At 50.9% G+C, this 19,216-nt stretch overlaps 7 protein-coding genes across 7 annotated transcripts; 4 read left to right on the top strand and 3 right to left on the bottom strand.

The window, feature by feature from the left end:
• Nucleotides 1-1,453: 1,453 nt before the first annotated feature.
• PG994_005834 (uncharacterized protein) lies at nt 1,454-4,361 on the bottom strand (the record flags this gene model as incomplete). Its single annotated transcript, XM_066857243.1, has 3 exons — nt 1,454-2,812; nt 2,869-3,613; nt 3,676-4,361. 3 exons carry the CDS (start codon nt 4,359-4,361, stop codon nt 1,454-1,456), a joined length of 2,790 nt encoding a protein of 929 aa, XP_066716512.1.
• A 990-nt stretch (nt 4,362-5,351) lies between these two features.
• Nucleotides 5,352-7,484, top strand: PG994_005833 (oligomeric Golgi complex subunit 6; the record flags this gene model as incomplete). Its single annotated transcript, XM_066857242.1, has 1 exon — nt 5,352-7,484. One exon carries the CDS (start codon nt 5,352-5,354, stop codon nt 7,482-7,484), a length of 2,133 nt encoding a protein of 710 aa, XP_066716511.1.
• A 213-nt stretch (nt 7,485-7,697) lies between these two features.
• On the bottom strand, nt 7,698-8,012 carry PG994_005832 (uncharacterized protein; the record flags this gene model as incomplete). Its single annotated transcript, XM_066857241.1, has 1 exon — nt 7,698-8,012. One exon carries the CDS (start codon nt 8,010-8,012, stop codon nt 7,698-7,700), a length of 315 nt encoding a protein of 104 aa, XP_066716510.1.
• A 1,431-nt stretch (nt 8,013-9,443) lies between these two features.
• On the top strand, nt 9,444-10,112 carry PG994_005831 (uncharacterized protein; the record flags this gene model as incomplete). The annotated part of the gene is made up of 1 exon (XM_066857240.1): nt 9,444-10,112. One exon carries the CDS (start codon nt 9,444-9,446, stop codon nt 10,110-10,112), a length of 669 nt encoding a protein of 222 aa, XP_066716509.1.
• A 722-nt stretch (nt 10,113-10,834) lies between these two features.
• On the bottom strand, nt 10,835-11,923 carry PG994_005830 (uncharacterized protein; the record flags this gene model as incomplete). Its single annotated transcript, XM_066857239.1, has 1 exon — nt 10,835-11,923. One exon carries the CDS (start codon nt 11,921-11,923, stop codon nt 10,835-10,837), a length of 1,089 nt encoding a protein of 362 aa, XP_066716508.1.
• Nucleotides 11,924-14,034: 2,111 nt separating this feature from the next.
• On the top strand, nt 14,035-15,634 carry PG994_005829 (uncharacterized protein; the record flags this gene model as incomplete). Its single annotated transcript, XM_066857238.1, has 4 exons — nt 14,035-14,104; nt 14,556-14,794; nt 15,202-15,483; nt 15,557-15,634. 4 exons carry the CDS (start codon nt 14,035-14,037, stop codon nt 15,632-15,634), a joined length of 669 nt encoding a protein of 222 aa, XP_066716507.1.
• Nucleotides 15,635-17,800: 2,166 nt separating this feature from the next.
• PG994_005828 (uncharacterized protein) lies at nt 17,801-18,833 on the top strand (the record flags this gene model as incomplete). The annotated part of the gene is made up of 3 exons (XM_066857237.1): nt 17,801-17,968; nt 18,025-18,674; nt 18,770-18,833. 3 exons carry the CDS (start codon nt 17,801-17,803, stop codon nt 18,831-18,833), a joined length of 882 nt encoding a protein of 293 aa, XP_066716506.1.
• Between the last annotated feature and the right edge of the window lie 383 nt (nt 18,834-19,216).

Raw genomic sequence — 19,216 nt, 5'->3', positions numbered from 1 at the left:
TGGCTCTGATGTGACGAGCGCACCGACAGAGCGATGTGTGTCAACTGTCTGTCCATGACAGTCGGAAAGACTGAGTTGTGGTTAAGACAGCCTCTCCGCCTGTGGCCGGTTGGGTGGAGAAAGGCTATGCAGGCGTGCTGCAATGAAGATGGTAATATGATGAGACATCTCACTTGGGCCGACTGGTTCCCCTGGAGGGGCAATCTCTCGAGGTTCAGAGGTCGTTGGGGCTCACACCCGCCAACAACGTCAGAGACCACGCGTCAACTCCGTCGCAAGTAGTTGAAAACTTTGGCCTTGCTGCCAAAGGTGGGAAACCTATCTAGGTATGTCCCTTACGGGTCTTGTGAACTTCGGATAAGACTTTCTCTTCCTCCTTGTCGTCCCCTCCAATGATTGAGCACCGCCCAGGGAGTTGGTTGAAGTGGTCCCCCCATCCAATGAGTGAGACATCATCTGCCCGTCTCGGGTCAATTCAAAATCTTACATTGGCAACCACTGGACTTTCCTACCCAAAAGCAGTAGATCAGCGACTATGTCGTCCAGAAACTGTCGTATCTGTTCACCTGATCTCGCATTAGCCGTGTGCACTCTCTTGGGCAAGGACATGTCCATCAACACTTTGGTCATGACCCCAATCGAGTTGACCAGGGCTGTGAGACAGAATGGTGGACAAGTCAAACCCAACTCGAAGACCGGGAGAATGCCAAGCAATTATATCTCCATAGGCTACCCGAAAGCCAATGGATAATCAGGCAGGCCGGACTTGTGTCTGCCTGGGACAGAACGTTCCACATCCAAACTCTGCGACAACTCGCATGAAGCTATATCCATCCACTCGAAAGGAAATCAAAGCGGCAATGACGAGATTGCTAAAGATAGCAATGACCCGACTAGGCAGGGCATGAGGCAAGATAAGATGGCTTCACATTGCGCGACTTATAGTTGCGAAGGATTCGAGCCGATATCTACATCTGTGCCGCATGGTTGACATGAACACTACGGAGTACCCATCCTGTAATTCGTCTATGAATAGGTGCTGCCGACCATATGGATCAGCTCAGAGTGAGTACCTCATCTCACCGAAGATCCGATGTTCCTCGGCCGTCGGACCCATTCTGTTGCCGCGGTATGATACCCATCTATCTGTACGCTTGCTTATTCTGCTATGGTCCACATGACAGCTGGTTCGTGCCAATGGCCGGAGGCACGACTCGCGCAATATGGCACTTGTTGAAGCCCGTATGCTGAAAGTTGCTACGCATACAGACAACTAAGCTCTACTGTAAATCGTATCGGGTATCATGACTATACGACGAACACATCAACATTTAATATGGCGAGTCCGTTCGTCAACGTCAAGGTACAACAACGTTCAAGCCACCTCGTATCTTGCCGTGCATACTGTCTAAGCGTTACCTCTGAAAACGACATTCCTGTAATTATCGAGAGTTTACAGTATCGTCCCAGCCCTAGCATTCATATGTGTCTGTTGAAATTGCTTTAAGAGCTTGACAACACCCGGCCCATCTTCGCCATCAGTTGCAACTGCGCTGTTCTCACGGCTGAGCCCTCGTCGTGGCGAATCTTCCCAGGTTGATTCACCTAGGCGAGCCACGCTTTCTTCCACATCTTCTTCTCCGAAAGCTGTCTCTTGTCGATGCAAAACGCTTGCTGCACGAGCATCGTCTGTGGACTCCTCAGTGATACCCCCTTCGCCGAGATGGGGAGCACGCTGTTGGCGTGGTCGCTGGTGGGCCCGAGTTGCCACAAAGGACGAAGAGGGATGGTTATGCGGGTCAAGTAACATGGACGTCATTGGCGACGGTTGCGGTAACGCCGGTCCGAAACGAGGTGTTTTGCCTGCTGGATGTGCATTGTGAGGTGCGCGGCTGCGTGGGGCTTCGGTCCTTCCCATACGAGAAGCTCGCATATCAGCAGCAAGAGTCGGCGAGTTCAGCCCCGGGAAAGCAGGTGGTGGGTGGAATTGATGCCTGCCGGCAGGTCCCATGGCCTGGTTGCCAGGCAAACCACTCCTTGGATTATAAACGTAATTGTCCAAGAATCCAATCATGGATGCTTGCATCTTCCCATGTTTGGTGGCGTAGTAGTCTTCGCGTGCATCGCTGGGCGCAGCTCCCTGCTTCTTCGTGTTACGTGGGTCTTTTTGGAAGTCGAACACAGCGAAAGAGCACACGTAGCCGAGACCGTCGACGTGGATCGTGAACTCCCGGAAAAAGTCGACTATTTGGTCAGAACATTTGGGTAGGCTGAAGAAGAGGACCAAGGGGGTTAGCAGCACGCCGAGGATCCCTTCTAGAAAGATTACGATCTTCGGTTTGTAGAGCTCTGCAAACTCAGCCTTGACATCGTAGCTGTGAAGTCGGCCTCTCCAGTGATCGGGCTCGTAACGGGTATGAACGATGACACTCTCCATGGCATACTCTGGATCAAAGACATCGTTCTCCTCCGATACCATGCCATTGGCTACTGCCCAGGTAGTCGTGCAGATGGCCAGAAAGCCAAGAGCGTTCATTCCCGGGAAAACGTCGAAGTCGACGAACATCTCGGGGTCAGAGAAACCCACGATCGCAATAATCGCGATAAGTGCCCCGGCGAAGAATCGAACTGTTTTTGCAGCCGACTCGGTCTTTTTCTTGGGAAATTGGTCCATATAATGTTTTGCAAAGGGGTAAGATAAGTTCGTGCGCTCCTTGAAGTGGTGGGGGAGTTCGTTGAACTCTCTGAACTTCCACTCTGCTAGGGGAGTGTATTGTCGGACGCCGAAGAAAGATGCGTTTGTCTTGAATTCCTGTAAAGAAGTCAGCAGTGCCGCGCTGAGCAGCGACAGGAAGCAGGGAGACTAACATTATAGTATGTAAAGATGAAGTCGATGAGCAAAAACATGGCGACGAACGGGGAGAATATCAGGTTCATTGTCGCCGCAAAGGCAAACCGAACCCTCAAGTCTCGACTAAGCTGTCCGCGATGATCGGATTTCAATATCTGGGGACGAACTTGGTTGGATTCGTCAAACACCAAGCCCAGAATGCTGAAATGCAACGTCCATAGAAGGGTCTGGGAGAAGAAGTGTCGGTTGCGCAAGAATGGGATGGGAACCGTGAAGTCCAGCACGTCCTTATTGAATAATGCTATGATGTAATTCTCGCGTCTCATCAATCTGTTGGCGATGTCCATGGCATCGAGTCGCTCCTTCGATTGGCTAACCATATGGCGACCAAGCTGCTTAGACAGGTAGCGCCGTTGAGAGGGCGTGATATTGCTTGCCGTCTTCACGTTCTGGTCCCGGAGACCTGTTATCCTCGATACGATATCCTGCCATGATACGGTCTGCATGTCTTCTTCCGGGATCTCCAGTAGATACGTGTAGAAGTCCCGGATGTGCATGAGGCGGGGTACGTCGAGAGCGAACTGGATCGTCTGCCATACAACGTAGAAACTGCACAACCACAAGCCCAAGTTCCATATACCCCACATGTTCTTGGTGCATTTGGGGATCATAACCTGCGATAGACTCTTGCTGTCGCGAATCTTCGAAAAGTCGATACATTGGCTGAGGACCGTCAAGAGAATCGCGATGAACACGACCTTGCTGTAAGTTCTGGTCAATAAAAACGACCCATCGTATAAGTTGTATGGAAATGCGGAACTTACAGCAGATGCAAGACGCGATCAAGCAGAATGCACCACAGTCCAGCGCCCAGGTAGTAGTTGTAGACCTCACCGATGAAGATGTCAAGATTTTGGACATTAGCCCATCTGTACATAGCTTTATCTCGAGGATTGATGTTCAGCCCACCCCGTCTGGCGGGGATACCGTTGGGCGGCAGGCCGCGTAATGGATCGCCATAGCCATCGTCGGGATGTAACGGCTGTTGAGCTTGAGCAGTTTCCCACTGCGCCTGACTCCGCCGGCTGGAAGGACCCGGGGCAGTGGCATGCCTGGATGATTGAGCACCCGTCCTTCGGGGATTACTGCCCGTGGCTGGAGCTGAGGGGTGGTGTTCTACCAACAGTGATGCGGGCACTTCGTTATCTCCATCGTCGTCCACGGACAGCCACCTTGTCCCTGCGTCATGTCTACGTCGCCTGCCCGGCGCACTGCGAGCATTACGAGTGGTGGGTGGTATTACGCTGCCGCTGGAGATCCTACTATCCTCTAAGCCGAGCCCTCCGACATTATGAAGATCGTCGTGGTGGAAATCGTGGGTAAGGTTTTCTTCGTCAAGAGCGAGACCGGCGCGGTTCTCGATGTCGACATCGTGGTCATCTGGGATTTGGTCGTAGTAGGCTCGATCGTCCTTGCCCGGGACGAAACGGGAGAACAGGTTGCCGGCCATCTCGTCGCTTGGCAAACGGGGAAATGACTAGACTATGTTAGATCCGAAGACGTTGGCAGGATGGGTCCGTTGTTTATAGCACTGTCATCCCGAGGGTCAGGGTGGAACGAGAGGAAGAAGAAAGGCTGCGGCGAACCACGGAGTTGAAGGGCTGATGGTGCGTCAAGGCCTCCAGCTTCTTTGGCCCTAGATTTACTCAAAGCTGATTCATATTATAATGATGATGGGAGCAATCCCCAAGAGAAAAGAGCAAACAGCCACCAAAACCACAAAAAAAGAAGGCTGTGACGGTTTGCGGACCACGAGTTGTTGTCTTGAGGAACAATCAGCTGCTGCGTTCCGCCTTATCGATGGATGATGGATGATCAGCTGGACGCCGCTAACGGCCGAATACCAGAGGCAACCGCACACCGCGTGCCTAATACGTCAATCAACCTCCTGGGCGCTGGTGTCGTCATTGCCAGCTGCCAGGCCTGCGCTGCCAGGGAGCCAGCCTCAGGCCCAAGTGCATGTAGAGACATTTCAAGGGAAGTGGAATCAATAACATTGAATTCATCTAGAAATAAAATTATATCATCAAGCTTCTTTCCTCACTCCGCCGTACTCGAATGGACACGAAATGGACAGATGCTGCCGGTGGTTCAAATGGAATCGATAGTATGGGATTTCGTAAATTGCATCCCACCAGCTGGCGCTCCGTCCACTAATGCAACATAGCATACTTAAAGGTTCCCTGCATGTACCGAAGTACTGGCCACGGCCCACCGTACCGCCCAAAAAAGAAGGGGTCTAGTCCGGACAGTTGGCGGGAAGCTCCTTTAGACCTTTTGGTCGTGATAGACGCCAAAATACTTCCACGATATTCTCATAAACTTCAGCTCGGGCGGGCGACGCAGGAGCTCCTTTGGACTAGAGACGGGTGCTGGCTGGCAAAACTCTCCTATACTCGCAGTCACAAAAGCCCACGTTCCCGCTCCTTGCTTTCCTAGCATGGCATCCAATGGCGCAGCCAGTCTGCAGCTTCCCCCAAGAGACGGTTTAGGTTCCGGAGTCGCATCTCCCGGGACGCCGTCCACTCCCGGACTGGCCCTGAGGTCCAGCAATCCGCTCACTTCCAAATTCACCACGGTCCTGTCGACTTCCTACGCGGATGCTGAATTCCGCGATGCCCTCGGTCTCCTGGATCAGCGTGGCATCGGTAATGCGGCCGAGACCCGCCGTCAGCTACGGCTGGACGTCCAAAAGGAGGTCATCGAGAGCAACGGTGAGATCATCACCGAGTTCGGGCGCGTAGCGGAGCAGCTGCGTCGAATAGGTCACACCATCGACAAACTCAACAAGAACTACCGGGAAATGAAGAGTCACGTCTCTGCTGCCCACTCGGCTACTTCTACCACGCTCGAAGAAGCTTCTTCCCTGATCAACCAGAGGCGAGATGTCGAGACCAAGCAACAACTTCTCCAGGCATTCCAGGAGCACTTCGTTCTTACCGAGGATGAGGTCGCCGCTTTGACACTAACTTCGGAGCCTGTCGACGATCGTTTCTTCCGCGCCTTAGCAAAAGCCAAGAAGATCCTCAACGACTGCGAAGTACTTTTGGGCTTCGAAAACCAGACCTTGGGGCTCGACGTCATGGAGCGGACGACCAAAAACCTGAACCAAGCATTCCAGAAGTTGTATCGCTGGATTCAAAAGGAGTTCAAGACTCTCAACCTGGAAAACCCCCAGATCAACTCGTCCGTGCGACGCGCACTCCGCGTCCTCGCTGAACGACCTTCTCTCTTCCAAAACTGTCTGGATTTCTTCGCTGAAGCTAGAGAGCAGATCCTATCGGATGCCTTCTACCTGGCGTTGACGGGCACATCGGCAGCGGGTCGGGAAGACCACTCGGTCAAGCCAATCGAGCTAGTTGCCCATGACCTCCTGCGCTATGTGGGCGATATGCTCGCATGGCAACATTCGGCTGCTGTGAGCGAACGTGAAGCTCTCGAGGTCTTGTTTGTGTCGGAAGGAGGCGACATCGTCAAGGGTATCGAAGAAGGACGAGAAAATGAACTATGGCGACTTATGTCAGATGATACAGATGGCGACGCTCCCAGTTTCGACCCGGTCAAGGCACTTAACGAATTGGTGGACCGGGACGTCGCAGGCGCAGCGCGCATCCTGCGGCAGCGAGTCGAACAAGTGATCCAGACCAACGAGGACACCATTCTGGCCTACAAGATGGCGAACCTGTTGAACTTCTATCGAGTGACGTTCTCGAAACTCTTAGGAGCTCAGTCGGTTCTTCTGGAATCGATGACAAATCTCGAGGCCGAGGCGCTCCGGCAATTCCGCTCGTTGATGCGGGATCACATCGCTACATTACAGGGCGAATTCCAGCATACCCCATCGGATCTGGGTCCGCCGGACTTCTTGCAGGACTCGTTGAAACAACTGACATCGATCATGAAGACCTACGAGACGTCACTATCGTCATCGGGCGACCGGGAAGCGGATTTTGAGCCTATCCTTGCCGAATCATTCGATCCATTCCTTTCTGGCTGCGAGAACATGGCAAAGAACATACAGGCACCTTCCAGCTCTGTGTTCCTCATCAATTGCTTGACAGCGGCGAAGAGCGCTCTCTCGCCGTTCGACTTTACTTCTCGCAGGATCGAGCAGCTCCAGACTACGATCGACCAGCACGCCGAGAGCCTCCGAAGCAGGCAATATTCGTACCTCCGAACAGAGTCTGGTCTTGATAGGCTGTTTAGCGCGCTAGAGCCTTTGCCGATTGCAGAAGCGGCTGTCCCGAAGATGCGATCTCTGGAAGAGTTGAGGCCCGAGGCTCTGACAGCTGCCAGTCAAAACCTGGACGACTTCTTGCCGTCGGCGCTCATGGATGCCATGGAGAACTTACGGCACCTGCAGGACTCCAAGTTGGCGCGTGACGTGACGGAAGAAGCGGCCGAGAAGTTCTGCGTCGACTTCGAGCACGTGGAGGAGCTACTCATCCTTGCAGATGAATTAGCGGAACAGAAGTCGAGCCCCAAGAAGCAGGATGGCGAGGCCCAGGACGCGCCAAGTTTCCGGGCTCTGTTCCCTAGAACTACCGGAGAGATACGCGTATTATTGTCATAGACACAGGAAAAGCGACTTGGAAGTCAGGGCAATGCCACTACCATGACAAGACAGCCATGTTTCAATTTGTTTTTGACCATCGTAATAAGGCATGTGAAGAAAGCCACTTCATGAGGCTTGTCTTCTTTTGCATATTCTCAAGTGGTTCTGCATGTAACACGGCTTGCGGATATCTTCTCTTCGCTTATCTGCTTGTTGAAGTACTTATAACTCCTAGGAGTCCGTCATTTCGCCAGTCTCAACATCACTAAGCGGCTCCAACATAGCCTCCTGTAGCCCATCCCGGATCAGCCGCGTCCCGTCCGGCACTATATCACCCCATGCATCACGCATCACGACATAAGGCGGCAGGTCTCGATTTCGTGCTCGGAAAGTGCGCTCCTCTTGCTCAAAGTCCTCTGTCGTCCACCCCCGGCCCATGCCGCGCCCACGTGATATCCACGGTAGCCGTGGTGGCGCCTGTTGGTTTGGGTCTTGTTTTGCTGTCGGTCCCTTGATCTCTTTCCATGCCAATAGGGTTATTTCCATGCTGTTGACGGGGCGTAAGATTACGTATGTGAAGCAAGGGGGTGCGTAGAACATGTGCTGGCTCCGAATGGTGTGGTTTAACCCCAGTACTTACCAGTTGTGAATAATCTCAACCTCGTGTGGAACCATGACCCTTTATTTAATGTCTTGCCTGTTAGATGGTTTGTAACCAATACGTCTAGAAAGTACGTGTCGTTTTGGTTTACTTGCTTTGTCGTAGATATTTGTAGATCATTGGTTTTCTGCAAGGTGTGAAAATGAACTGGTCAGCCCCTGTCTGATCAGGCACAGAAAGATCAAGCACATAAAATCATTTCGATTGTTCTTCTAAAGTCATCTTGCTGATCAGAGTACCTCCTGGATGTTAGTTCTGCCCGGGGAAGTGCTGAGCAATACAGTTTCCTCTCAACTGCTATAAATGACTATTGGACATCCTTCGTACCTTGCTCCTTCACTTATCACAGGTTTTGACTTGACATCTAATAGCTACATGTAGCCATGACACTCTTCTTCTGGCGTCTTCTTTCGTAACCTCTGTTCTCCACGCACTGCCATAGACATGTTCTGGACTGTCAAGACTCTAAAGACCACCAGAAAATGGCTATAGAGTATCGCTGCCGTTTCCAATCTTTACCATGGCAGTGAAAGCAAGTGACTTTGTGTGACACAATCTAATCTGGTATAGTTGTATGTCCTTGGAACATGGCATGGCTCACCTTGTCTTAAAGGTGAAGCACGCATGCAGATGAACAGCCATATCGATGCGGCATATCCTTGTACATGAAAGTGATCCCCTTAGGCGGACCCAGGTGATTATCTAAGTAACGTTACTCGGAACCGAAGGATTGATTCACCTACCGTTTTGAGCAAGGGGATTTTTGTTGGCGAATCACGGTTAATGAGGGGATCATGGCCCGTCTTGGCACACATGACTACCCTGGCTGTCCCCGGTACGGCCTACCACTAGCATCTGCAAGGCACATCTCACAGTCACCATGGTCATGGATAATGATACGGAACATGTCATTCTAGCCGTCAAAGGGTGTGTGTGGCGTTGGCCCCAAGTCCCGCGACATGACAGGTCATCCCTTTGCTAGTAGGTAATCCCCCCTTCCCCCCCTCCCCATCCGTACCTAGGTAAGCAGCATTCCTTCCAATTTGAATAGAATAAGCAATTGAGTGTAAGGCACAGTATCCCCGCGTCAGCATCGAGCTATTCTACCTAGGTATTTAAACACCCATTGATGTGCAACCGAGGGACGAGTTCTTCTTACCAAAATATTCCCGACTGTTCACACAACCCTAGCAGTAGGCCCACAAGCAAGAACCCTGCTATTACAAGCAAACATCCATTCCAGATTCTATCTGCAACTTCAACAAGCTTTCACCCCCATCATGATGTCTCTGCGTCTCTGGGCCTCATCCGTCGCCATGGCGGCCACTCTCCTGGCCAGCCAAGCCTTGGCCGCATATTCCACCGGCCCCCCCAGCCTTCAAGTCTCGGCCTGCCCCATGCTCGCCGTAGCTTCATACAACAAGACCGTTCCGGACCAGACGGACTTCCCGCCCACGGAGGTGGCGCTCTGCTACACCAACGACAGCATCAACCTGGCCTTCTCGGCACACAACGAGACCAACTTCTACTACGACCGGTCGCAGGGCACCAACGAAGCCATCTGGGAGTACGAGGTCATGGAGACTTTCATCGCTCTAGGCGACAAGGACCCCCAGACCTACCTGGAGTTCGAGGTCAACCCCAACAACGTTACCTTCCAGGCCTTCATCTACAACCCGACCAAGGTGCGGGCCGACGGTGCCCCCTTCGAGACGTTCTTCATCAACAACACGCTCGAGGCGGGCTTCACCGCCTTCACTATGCTGGACAAGGACCAGCACCTCTGGGGCTCGAGCGTCTCCATCCCCCTCGGCCTCTTCAACGTCGACAACGGGTCTGCCCAGGGCACCAAATGGCGCATGAACTTCTTCCGCACCGTCGTGGCCCCGGAAACGTTCCCCAACCAGACACTGGGTGCGTGGAGCTTCCCGGATAAAGCAAGCTTCCATATCACGCCCTTCTTTGGACATGTGGAATTCATTTGAGATGACAGAAAAAGGGAGGAAAGCATCACCATCTGCTAGTAGAGCATACAAGAAATCAGACGATCCTTCAGTTCCGGGAGAAACACTCGGTAATGCAATGACATAATTCCGAGACGCCTTTGACTCTAATCAACAGCTTTGGGAAGTGATGACTCCTGGCCTGTATTAGACACGTATATTCTAATTTATTGCCAGTAACTGTATGTCAACCAAGTAATCATGGGTGCCTTTCATGTGCTTTGAAAACACAAAAAATCCGATCCAGCGAGAGATATTTCCTGGCAGGACAGCAAGCGATCTATGTACAAGTGATCTGATTTGGAAGAACACGAGCAGCGAGCCTTTTATCCCGAATTACAAAGAAGAGTCCATATGTCCCCTGATTATTAATGGATGTGGACACTACTAATAGATGAAACCCAGTGTTGTTTGCTCACTTGACTTCCTTTCAGTGTCGAGTTGACAATTGGATACCCAGGTACGAGATAGCCGACAATAGAAGCTGGCTGGTACAGAGATATCTACCTTAATATAATTCAGTAGGATAAACATATCAAAAACGGTTGATGAACAGTGAATATTTTATGAATCATTGTGTCTCGGTCGTGGGTATGCTAGATGCGCCAGTAGCTAATATACACTTCATAACCATCGTCCTCATCATATCATCGTCTAGACTGAAATAGCAAGAGCGTAATTTGGCGTATCAATGTCGATCCCCATCATTTGGGGCGACTGCCTATTCTGCTCTTACCCCACATCTGCTTCTTATTGACCTTCTGCCAGAGGTTGAATTCGTCGTTGAAGATGAACTCCGGTTCGTAGGTTGTTCGGGGTTTTGTCAACTTTTTGTGATCGTCACTGGGGGCGGCCTCGAGTAGGTAAACAGCCGATACCTTGGGCATTCTCTCGAGAGACTTCTTGATCCAGGGATTCTCTCGGTTGGCCAGCTTTCCACCTCGGAGTCGGGGCTTCACCGGACGAAGCGTTTCCGAGTCAAGCTCTCCATCAACCTCTTCAGAGCCCTCTTCTTTCTCTTCGACTTTGGGTCTCCATTGGTGCTCGAGCCAGATCTTCTCGCATTGCAATAGAACTTCTGACTGGAACCAGTTCTTCTTCGAGACGCCGCTAATACTGTGGTCAAGGTAGGTGTGCCGAACGTGATTCAGTTCCTTTGCCGCCTGGTTATCAACGTGGCTGTCTTGAGCAAACAGGTTTGCAACGAGAAGGTTCACTTCCTCTTCGTTATCGACCGGCACGATCCTGTGCGATGACGCTCCGAAACCCTTCAGCGTGCATTGATTTGGGCAGGGACTAATGAAGTTGATGCAGAGTGACAGGAAGAGATGTTTGATGTTGGGTAGCTTCAGCGCTTTCTCGATCTGCTGGGTCTGGAGAGCAGATAAATTCTCGCAACATTCAAAGTGAATGGCAACCCTTTCGACGTTGTCCCAAATCGAGACGGCACACATGCGATTCTTGTATTGTGCGTGACCGAGCGCCGGGTAGGGGGGCATGACGAGTAGGTCCAAGCTGGGTTGGAACCAGCAGCTGTTGTAGGTTTTGTTCTCGTTGTTGATTGCGTGTGGTTGGCCAGTCCTCAAAGCGACGGCGCGTGCCTCCCTACAAGTACTAGCAAGGGCCGGCGGCGGTGGCGAGAAGATCTTTGTCGTCCTGCCTGTGGCGGGAGAGTGGATGTTGACATGGTTGCGCCCCAGGGCAAGATGGAATATGTTCTGACGGATCTCGGGAGGCAGCTTGGGAAAGGAATGGAACTCATTGGCCATGTTGGCAGGATCGTGGGAATTCATTGCTGTGATGTCGTGCCGAGAAGAAAGGTTGGCAAAAGATGGATGTGGGGTTGAAACCAGAGAATGAAACGATTGTGCGGTCTTATCGAAAGGCCAATTTGATGGTTGTTCCAGAAAAGACCAAGGTGGAGTGGAACGACTGATGCTTCCAATGATAAGATCTGGCAGGTGTGACTTCCTCAAGGCCGCTATTTAGAAACAGTCCTTGTGGGCAGTCGAAAGCATCAAACAGCCGAAGTAGTGAATGAAACGGAGAAGCAGTAGCGGAACCCGGTTGGCCACAGTGTACCACACTCATCAATCAATAAGTGACCTGTCGTCGTCTACAGTATCTGCTGGTAGAGTATACCGAAGAAAGTCTGTCCACGTGATTCTGTCTCGATAATCATGGTTGGAGATGGAATGTTAGGGACAAGGTGGCTGACAGTGAGATATTTGACAATGAGTAAGTAGTCAAGACCATCGCAACTTCTTATCCATCACATCGGGGCCCAGCCCCAGAACCATTCAATTTCTCCTTTCGGAGTCTGATGAGCTGATCAGTCGATTTGTCCATAGAAGCGGTCTCAAGAACAAGCCTCAGTTTGGAAGAGCAGCCGTGGGAAGGAGTGAGAACTCTTGGTACGGTCAAAGCCTTGCGTAGGCACTTGGACGTACTCATATTGAGCTTCTCCTCCATACTTACCAAATACCACTCTTCTCCCTATCTGATGTGCTGTAAGAAAGGGATCTAGATATTGGTGGCACTCCTCATCATCAACTCGCTGTATTATATACCATGATATCCCTGGGTTGATGTTTATGGGTATGGTTTACAACAAACGCTACAGGTTGGTCAAGTAGCGCTTATGAGGTTAATGAGGCGAAAGAGCACTCTGTGATATCTTTCTGGAACTGATTACCTTGGAGTCAATGTCTCATGCTCTTTGTTATAAGGTAGGGTCAGTTTTATTGTAGGTAGATGACTACGCCGCAAACTTTATGGAGATATCACTCACTCTCAAATAGCCCATTAGTAGAGTATGTGCAATAATGCTCCTTATATAAAGAGGGCATAAGCACAAAGGGTATTTGACATCGTTATTATATGGTGTCAATAGAAAGCTGTCATGGTTTGTATGGTCAACAACTCGAAATAAGCAGAACCACTAGTTGCTTTGTATACTGAAGATATAGTATCGATTACTACAGGAAACTATGAACCCGCTAGTCAAAGTGGACCTTTGCAGATCCAGGTTTCCGGGTTCTATTGCCCAATCGCGTTTCACTTCCAACAACTCGTCCCAGCTTATGAGCCTCGTTCCTCATTCCTCGCCCCTCGCCCCTCGCTCTTTACTTCGATAACTGGGTTGAGATGAAATCCCTTCTCCGACGATTGCCCTGGCCTGTTCGGGCGTGGAAGCCTATTTATTCCCTTGTCCAACCCAAACTTGACACGCATATTATTAGATAAAAGGTAGAGGAGGAGCTAATTTCCCGACTACATTGCATCGCGCTACTACCCCACCCGCATCGGCGAGGTTCTCAGGGATTGCTATCACATTGTTGGCAAACTGGGCTTCGGAACTACATCGACAGTCTGGTTGGCGCCTGATCTAGAGTGAGATGGGTGTCCGTCCGTTGTCAGCCGTGATAAGTGTTGAGACTTTTATACTGACCAGCAATGGATACGCAGTGGCCGCCGACTTGTGACTTTGAAGCTTTTCGTCAACTCGGAGCCCATGGGCAAGCAGCTTGAAAACGAGCTCTCAATGTGTCGGCGCATTTCTACCTCTGTTGCAAAGCACACCGGTCGCGAAGCTGTCAGAACCCGGTTGGACTCTTTTGATGTTTCTAGAACAGACGGGTCCCATAGATGCCTAGTTCATCCCCAATTGTTGGAGAGTGCCCTAACCTTCCTCCACCGCAATCCAGTACGGCAACTACCCTCAGCAGTCCCTTGCCTTCATCCTTCGCCGCCTCTTTCTTGGTTTGGATTTCCTGCATACAGAATGTCAGACTATTCACACAGGTGCGTTGATAACCGAACGAAGCTACTCCTGAGCAGGTTTCTCTTATCCGTAACAGAGGGTGCTGACTGTCGCGGAACAGATATCAAAGCTGATAATATCATGTTCGGCATCAACGAAGATTCCGTATTTACCAAATTCGAGGAGCAAGAGTTCCACGATCCGTCTCCGCGTAAGCTGCTTGATGACGAACGAGTCATCTATTTGTCACGCGAGCTGCAGATGCCACAGGATTGGGGTGCCCCTTCTTTCGCTGCTGACAGCACCTTGCTCGCTTTATAGGAGACTGCGGTCCGCACGTCCTAGTCCCGAGTAATATATATACTCCTTGAAGAGCGAGAGACCTGGAGGGAAAGAACTGGGAGAAGTTCCTCGCCATGATGCGGAAGATGCTCCAATGGGATCCCGTAAAGCGTTCTTCGGCGAAAGAACCCGCCGAAGACGAATGGATTATGGACAATATTTGACAAGAAGTGTGATTTCTATTGAAAGTATCTCGTCCGGTTTCTTTAGCATTGCTACTTGGACACTACTCCCTAATTCAGGTTCGTGATAGTGCCGCACGTGGTAATACCTAACCGATGGGGAAGGACACTGTGCTACGTTCCTTATTCCGTTGCAAGAGCAGGCGCCCATCCCGGCTCGGTGCACTTTACTTCTGCTGCTCCCAGCATTCCCTTCTTTGCACAATGGCGTTTGGAAGCTGCTCGCCTCGGTACCGCCAGAACGGATGCACGTATCCAAGAAACTGGAGCGAGTTGAGCGTTCCAATGGCGAAGACGGGTTCCTCACCCTTTGTTTCACCGATGGCTCGAGCCACGAATGCGACGTTCTTGTCGGTACCGACGGCATCCGCAGCATTGTACGCAAGTTCATTCTAGGCGATAATGATCCCGCCGCATATCCTAGGAACGCCGGCTAATGGGCCATAATGGTCCTGAAACCCTATAAAGAAGCGCGAGCTTATTTAGGGGACGGTTACGTAGATACGAAAGATGCCAGCGAGTATTAGTGGATCGGCGGCAGGAACTGCGTTATGCACAGTGTCTTGAATGAAGGCAGCCTGGTTATCTCGGCCCGCGATGCAGAGGCCGAGGGATCCGAGCAATGACATCGTATGGTAGGTGCCGAGATACGAAGGCTACATGCAGCATGGCCTGCGCACTTGCGACTTGCTGTTATAAAGTAGAACTGCTCGCTGCCCTTTCTGATTATAGTACAAGTGGACAAAACGTATACTATGAGATATGCTAACTATAGAATCAATAGCTGCTGTGCGATAAAGTCGAGCAGCCGGCTATATACCTCTGGGAGCACCCAACAGCTCGCACTCACGTATCCGGGCCCATCTGCGTCTTAGGCGATGCTGCCCATGCCACGACACCATATAAAGGGTCCGGTGCAGGCATATCCATCGAGGACCGCCTAATCCTCTTTACTCTGCTCGGTGGGACAACGAAGCCCAGGGAGGCACTCAAGGCTCTAAGAGTCTATGACCAGGTGCGGCGTCCTCGCATGCTACACGTCGTCGAGGCGAGCAAGGGGACTGGGGTAGTTTTGACTGGGCGAGGGGGACACCGGGCTGGAGCTCGAGAAACTCCAGAAGAAGTTGCTGCCGCGCTAGGACTTCATCCTCGACTTCGATGTTGAGCAGCATCTTTCTGACGCTCTGAAGTTGATGGCTGGAGAGATGGAACATTAACAAATAGCAGGTCAGTACAGTAGTGTGGAAGGAAATGGTGGGTGAGTTGAAGTTTTCTTATCCGAAGGAAGTGACAAACCCGCACCATGGCACGTCATTGCATATGTGAATACATTATGGAATAGAATTGCAGCTTCCTATAGGCAGAGACTTGCTGCTGAATGGTGGACAAAGAGGAAGTGAATAAACCCCTAAAAGCGTCTCAACCACATAACAATCTGCGATGTGGTTTTCTCTCTGCTTTAATTTTCACTTTATCAACGGTCGTCAACAACGGCATAATCTTCGAGAGGTTATGTGATCGAAATGTTCAGATTGACGTGTTATAAAAAATAAAATAAAAACCAGTCGCGCTTTTCCCCAATCAGAGATATAATGGGCGCCCTCAGCAATTATTGCAACAAGTGGGAACTCCAGTCCTTTCCTAAACTCGCCTAGCTACCCCCTGAGATCCGCCGGAGCACTGTGAGTGGACCTGAGAACTCGGAACTCCATGGCAAGTATGATCTCAAGCAGTGACGGTTATTACACTGGCAATCCGCCGTAGTTGGCAGCAATGCCGAAACAGTTCATCCTCACTCATCTCATCGACTATGTCCTTGTCCCCCATCCTCCTGCACCCCTATAAGTGTGCCAAAAAACGCGGGACCTCAGTCTGCTGCATGGAGCCCTATGCTAATACTACGGCAAGTGGAGGAAGCTTCCAAACATCATGTTGATCCATCCGGCCGCTGATGTGCTGTAGTACACAACAGCTACATCCACTAGCAGATTCGATGGACACCCTGTCTTTGACAAGAACTTATTTAATATGACGAGAAAAATCACACTGGAGCAACGCAAAGTATCTGCCTTTATGGAAAAATCACTACGGCTGCCTTCGCTTGAAGAGATTCTTGTTGAGATGGGAGAAACAGGGATTCTATTCTTGGATAAGACGAGAGATCGGTCTTCTTCATGGCATAAGACAATCTTTGGAAAATAATGACTGGCATCTCATCAACTCCATGAGCGAGAGCAAGAGTGTCATGTATCAACTCATCGCTTGGTTTGCTGAAGACAAAACAGCCTCGGCATTTACTGCAACCTGTCTTCATCTTGGTTGACAGAGTAGATCACCCTTCATTGATATATAACGAGGCTCTTAAGAGACAATACAAAGACGTAGAGCTTCACTGCATTTTAAATTAAGAGTCTATACGCTGGCAAAGAAGGTGGTGAAGAATAAAGGGGCTGATACATCCTAGGGTTGGTTGTCCGCGGAGTCTTTTGGATTTCATATCATAACTTACGCTTATATCAAAGTTGAGAAAGGCTAATGCATTATCGAGCAACGAGAAAATATTGCCTTAAACTAGCAATCTCGATGCTTCGGATGCTTTTATACTTCTTAGAGACAACCCATTTACTACCAACTATGTACCACTAGCTACTACCCATGGAGTGGGAAGGAAGGATGCCCAGGACACAGTTCTAGTAATTTGGGTGTGCCTGTCTGCCATGCTCATAAGAGAAGAACGGTCCGTTCTGGGAGATATTTGCCCATTGGTTCATGGCCCGACTAGCCAGCATTGGATTAGTAGTAGAACTTGGTCATTTTGAAGTTAGCTCCGCAAAAAAAGGCCCCCCTGGCCTGCTATTATTACTGTAGTCGCATTATGTCAAGTTTGAATAGGTAAGTACGGAGTACTCCCCCGCCAAATGGGCTTTCAATGGAAACTCCAGCCAAAATTCAATCAATACGTGCGTTTATGCTTAAGTATTTATTTAACCTTTCCCTACCTGCATTGCCCGGCTTGATCTGTCCCTGTCCCTCCTGGCCCTTCTTAGTCAGCGACTCAACACATATTTGCATTTGTATTTGCTCTCCATTCGGCAAGCACGCATCTCGACCCGATTGCCCAAGTAATTACTTACCTACAAACGCGACAGAGAGTTGCGCCGTCCCCAGTGTTGAGGAAGCCCAGCGCGCGCGCGGTTGGGCGTCTCTCATTCCAGCAAAAGACGGCAGGCAGATTGAAAAAGCCGTTCAGTTTGATCATGGACATTCTTCCTGCACGTGCCAGCGCGTTTTCTGCCCCGCGAATCTAGCATTGATATCAATCAAGCAATTCCACAGTCCCGAGATCTTGCAGCCACAGACAGGGGGAAGAAGCCGCTGTCGCAATGTCGCTACACACCACGGTGGTGAACGCGCCGACCATCGGCAAGGTGCGCATCAGTAGCTGCAACCCCATCAACATCTTCGTCAATGGCGTTTATGTGGGAGCCACAGGTAACGAGGAAATCCCGTCTCGCAATGAATTCGCCCCACACGGCCCTTCGACCCCGACGGTGCGTACAAACAAAACAAACATGAACGTGACCGGACCTAACAGTGATTCAATCAGCAGCAGTGGGCACTCCAGGATGGCAGTCATATTCACCTGCCACGCCCCTCGCCAGCCCCAAAGTCTTCCGTCTCTACCCACAGAGCCTCTTCTGCATCCAGCCCGGCGGCTTCGTCATCTGGCCACAAACGTTCATCAGCAGGTTCTGGGGACGACGTATTCGCGAAAAAGCAGAAGACGGCAGATACTATTGTCCATGCCGGCATCAGCCCGCCCAGCCGGAGCACGCCCCAGGGTACTAGCACGGGCGGCCCGCCGCTTACAGATGGGCCTGATCTGAGCCGGATCCATCTGGAGGTCGGGGACGATGGGCTCGTGCCCGTCTTCGACACCTGCGATGAGGTCCGCCTCAAGATCAACGAGCACATGAGGAACACGCCGAACTTGACGGCCGCCCAGTTCTGCCGAGACCTCTACGTGCACCTTCGTGGCACCAAGTTCACCGGCCTGCAGTCCAAGCAGCTCAATGATTTCAAAGCCAAGGAAGGCCCGAGGGCCGGCTGTTCCTCGTCTCTCTTCTACGCCGCATATGTCTTCTTCGAGAAGCTGAGGATAGCCCAGGGCCAGCCCAAGAGCCGGCATCGTATCAACATGGAGGCCATATGGGCCAGCCAAGGTGGCTTTGATCTGAAGAACGATGGCCGTCATGGGTAAGTTCCACTTCCCAACTCCAACAGCACTACTTGTGACGCGTGAACCTTGATACAACAGCAGAGTCGGCATGGCTGACGGTGTTTCATGACAGACTTAACATACCTGCGGGCAAGACACCCGTTATGGACGAGTTCGGTCGCATTTACCTCCAGTAACGCGATACAGTGGTCGAGTGTATTTATATATATGTAACAGTGACGAGGAACGTCGGATAGTAGAGAAAATGGAGTCAAGGGCATTGGAGCATGGTGGATCGAATTCAGCATAGGTCTAGGCAGGCCTCGTCGGATTGGAGAGATCAATCTACAGGCACAGTCATCATTGCTTCTATCTTTGCGACATGAATAGGAGGAGTATCGTTTGTGTACACGGTTCCTCTTCATGGAATATTACGGCTTGAGGGGGTTTGTATCACATGGGTCTGATTGTGCAGTCAGAAGAAATGGGTGTATTAAGCGATATTAAATGGGTATCCCACCTTTTGGAGACACTACATCGCTCTTACTTACTGACTACATGTACCTTTCTCTCGGAAAAA

The sequence above is a fragment of the Apiospora phragmitis genome (genome assembly GCF_038363925.1).
Source record: "Apiospora phragmitis strain CBS 135458 chromosome Unknown utg000006l:1.0-5683423.0:1.0-5690449.0, whole genome shotgun sequence".
Lineage (NCBI taxonomy): Eukaryota > Fungi > Ascomycota > Sordariomycetes > Amphisphaeriales > Apiosporaceae > Apiospora > Apiospora phragmitis.
Note: the sequence above shows the minus strand (reverse complement) of the source record. Positions and strands in the feature narration are given on the sequence as shown.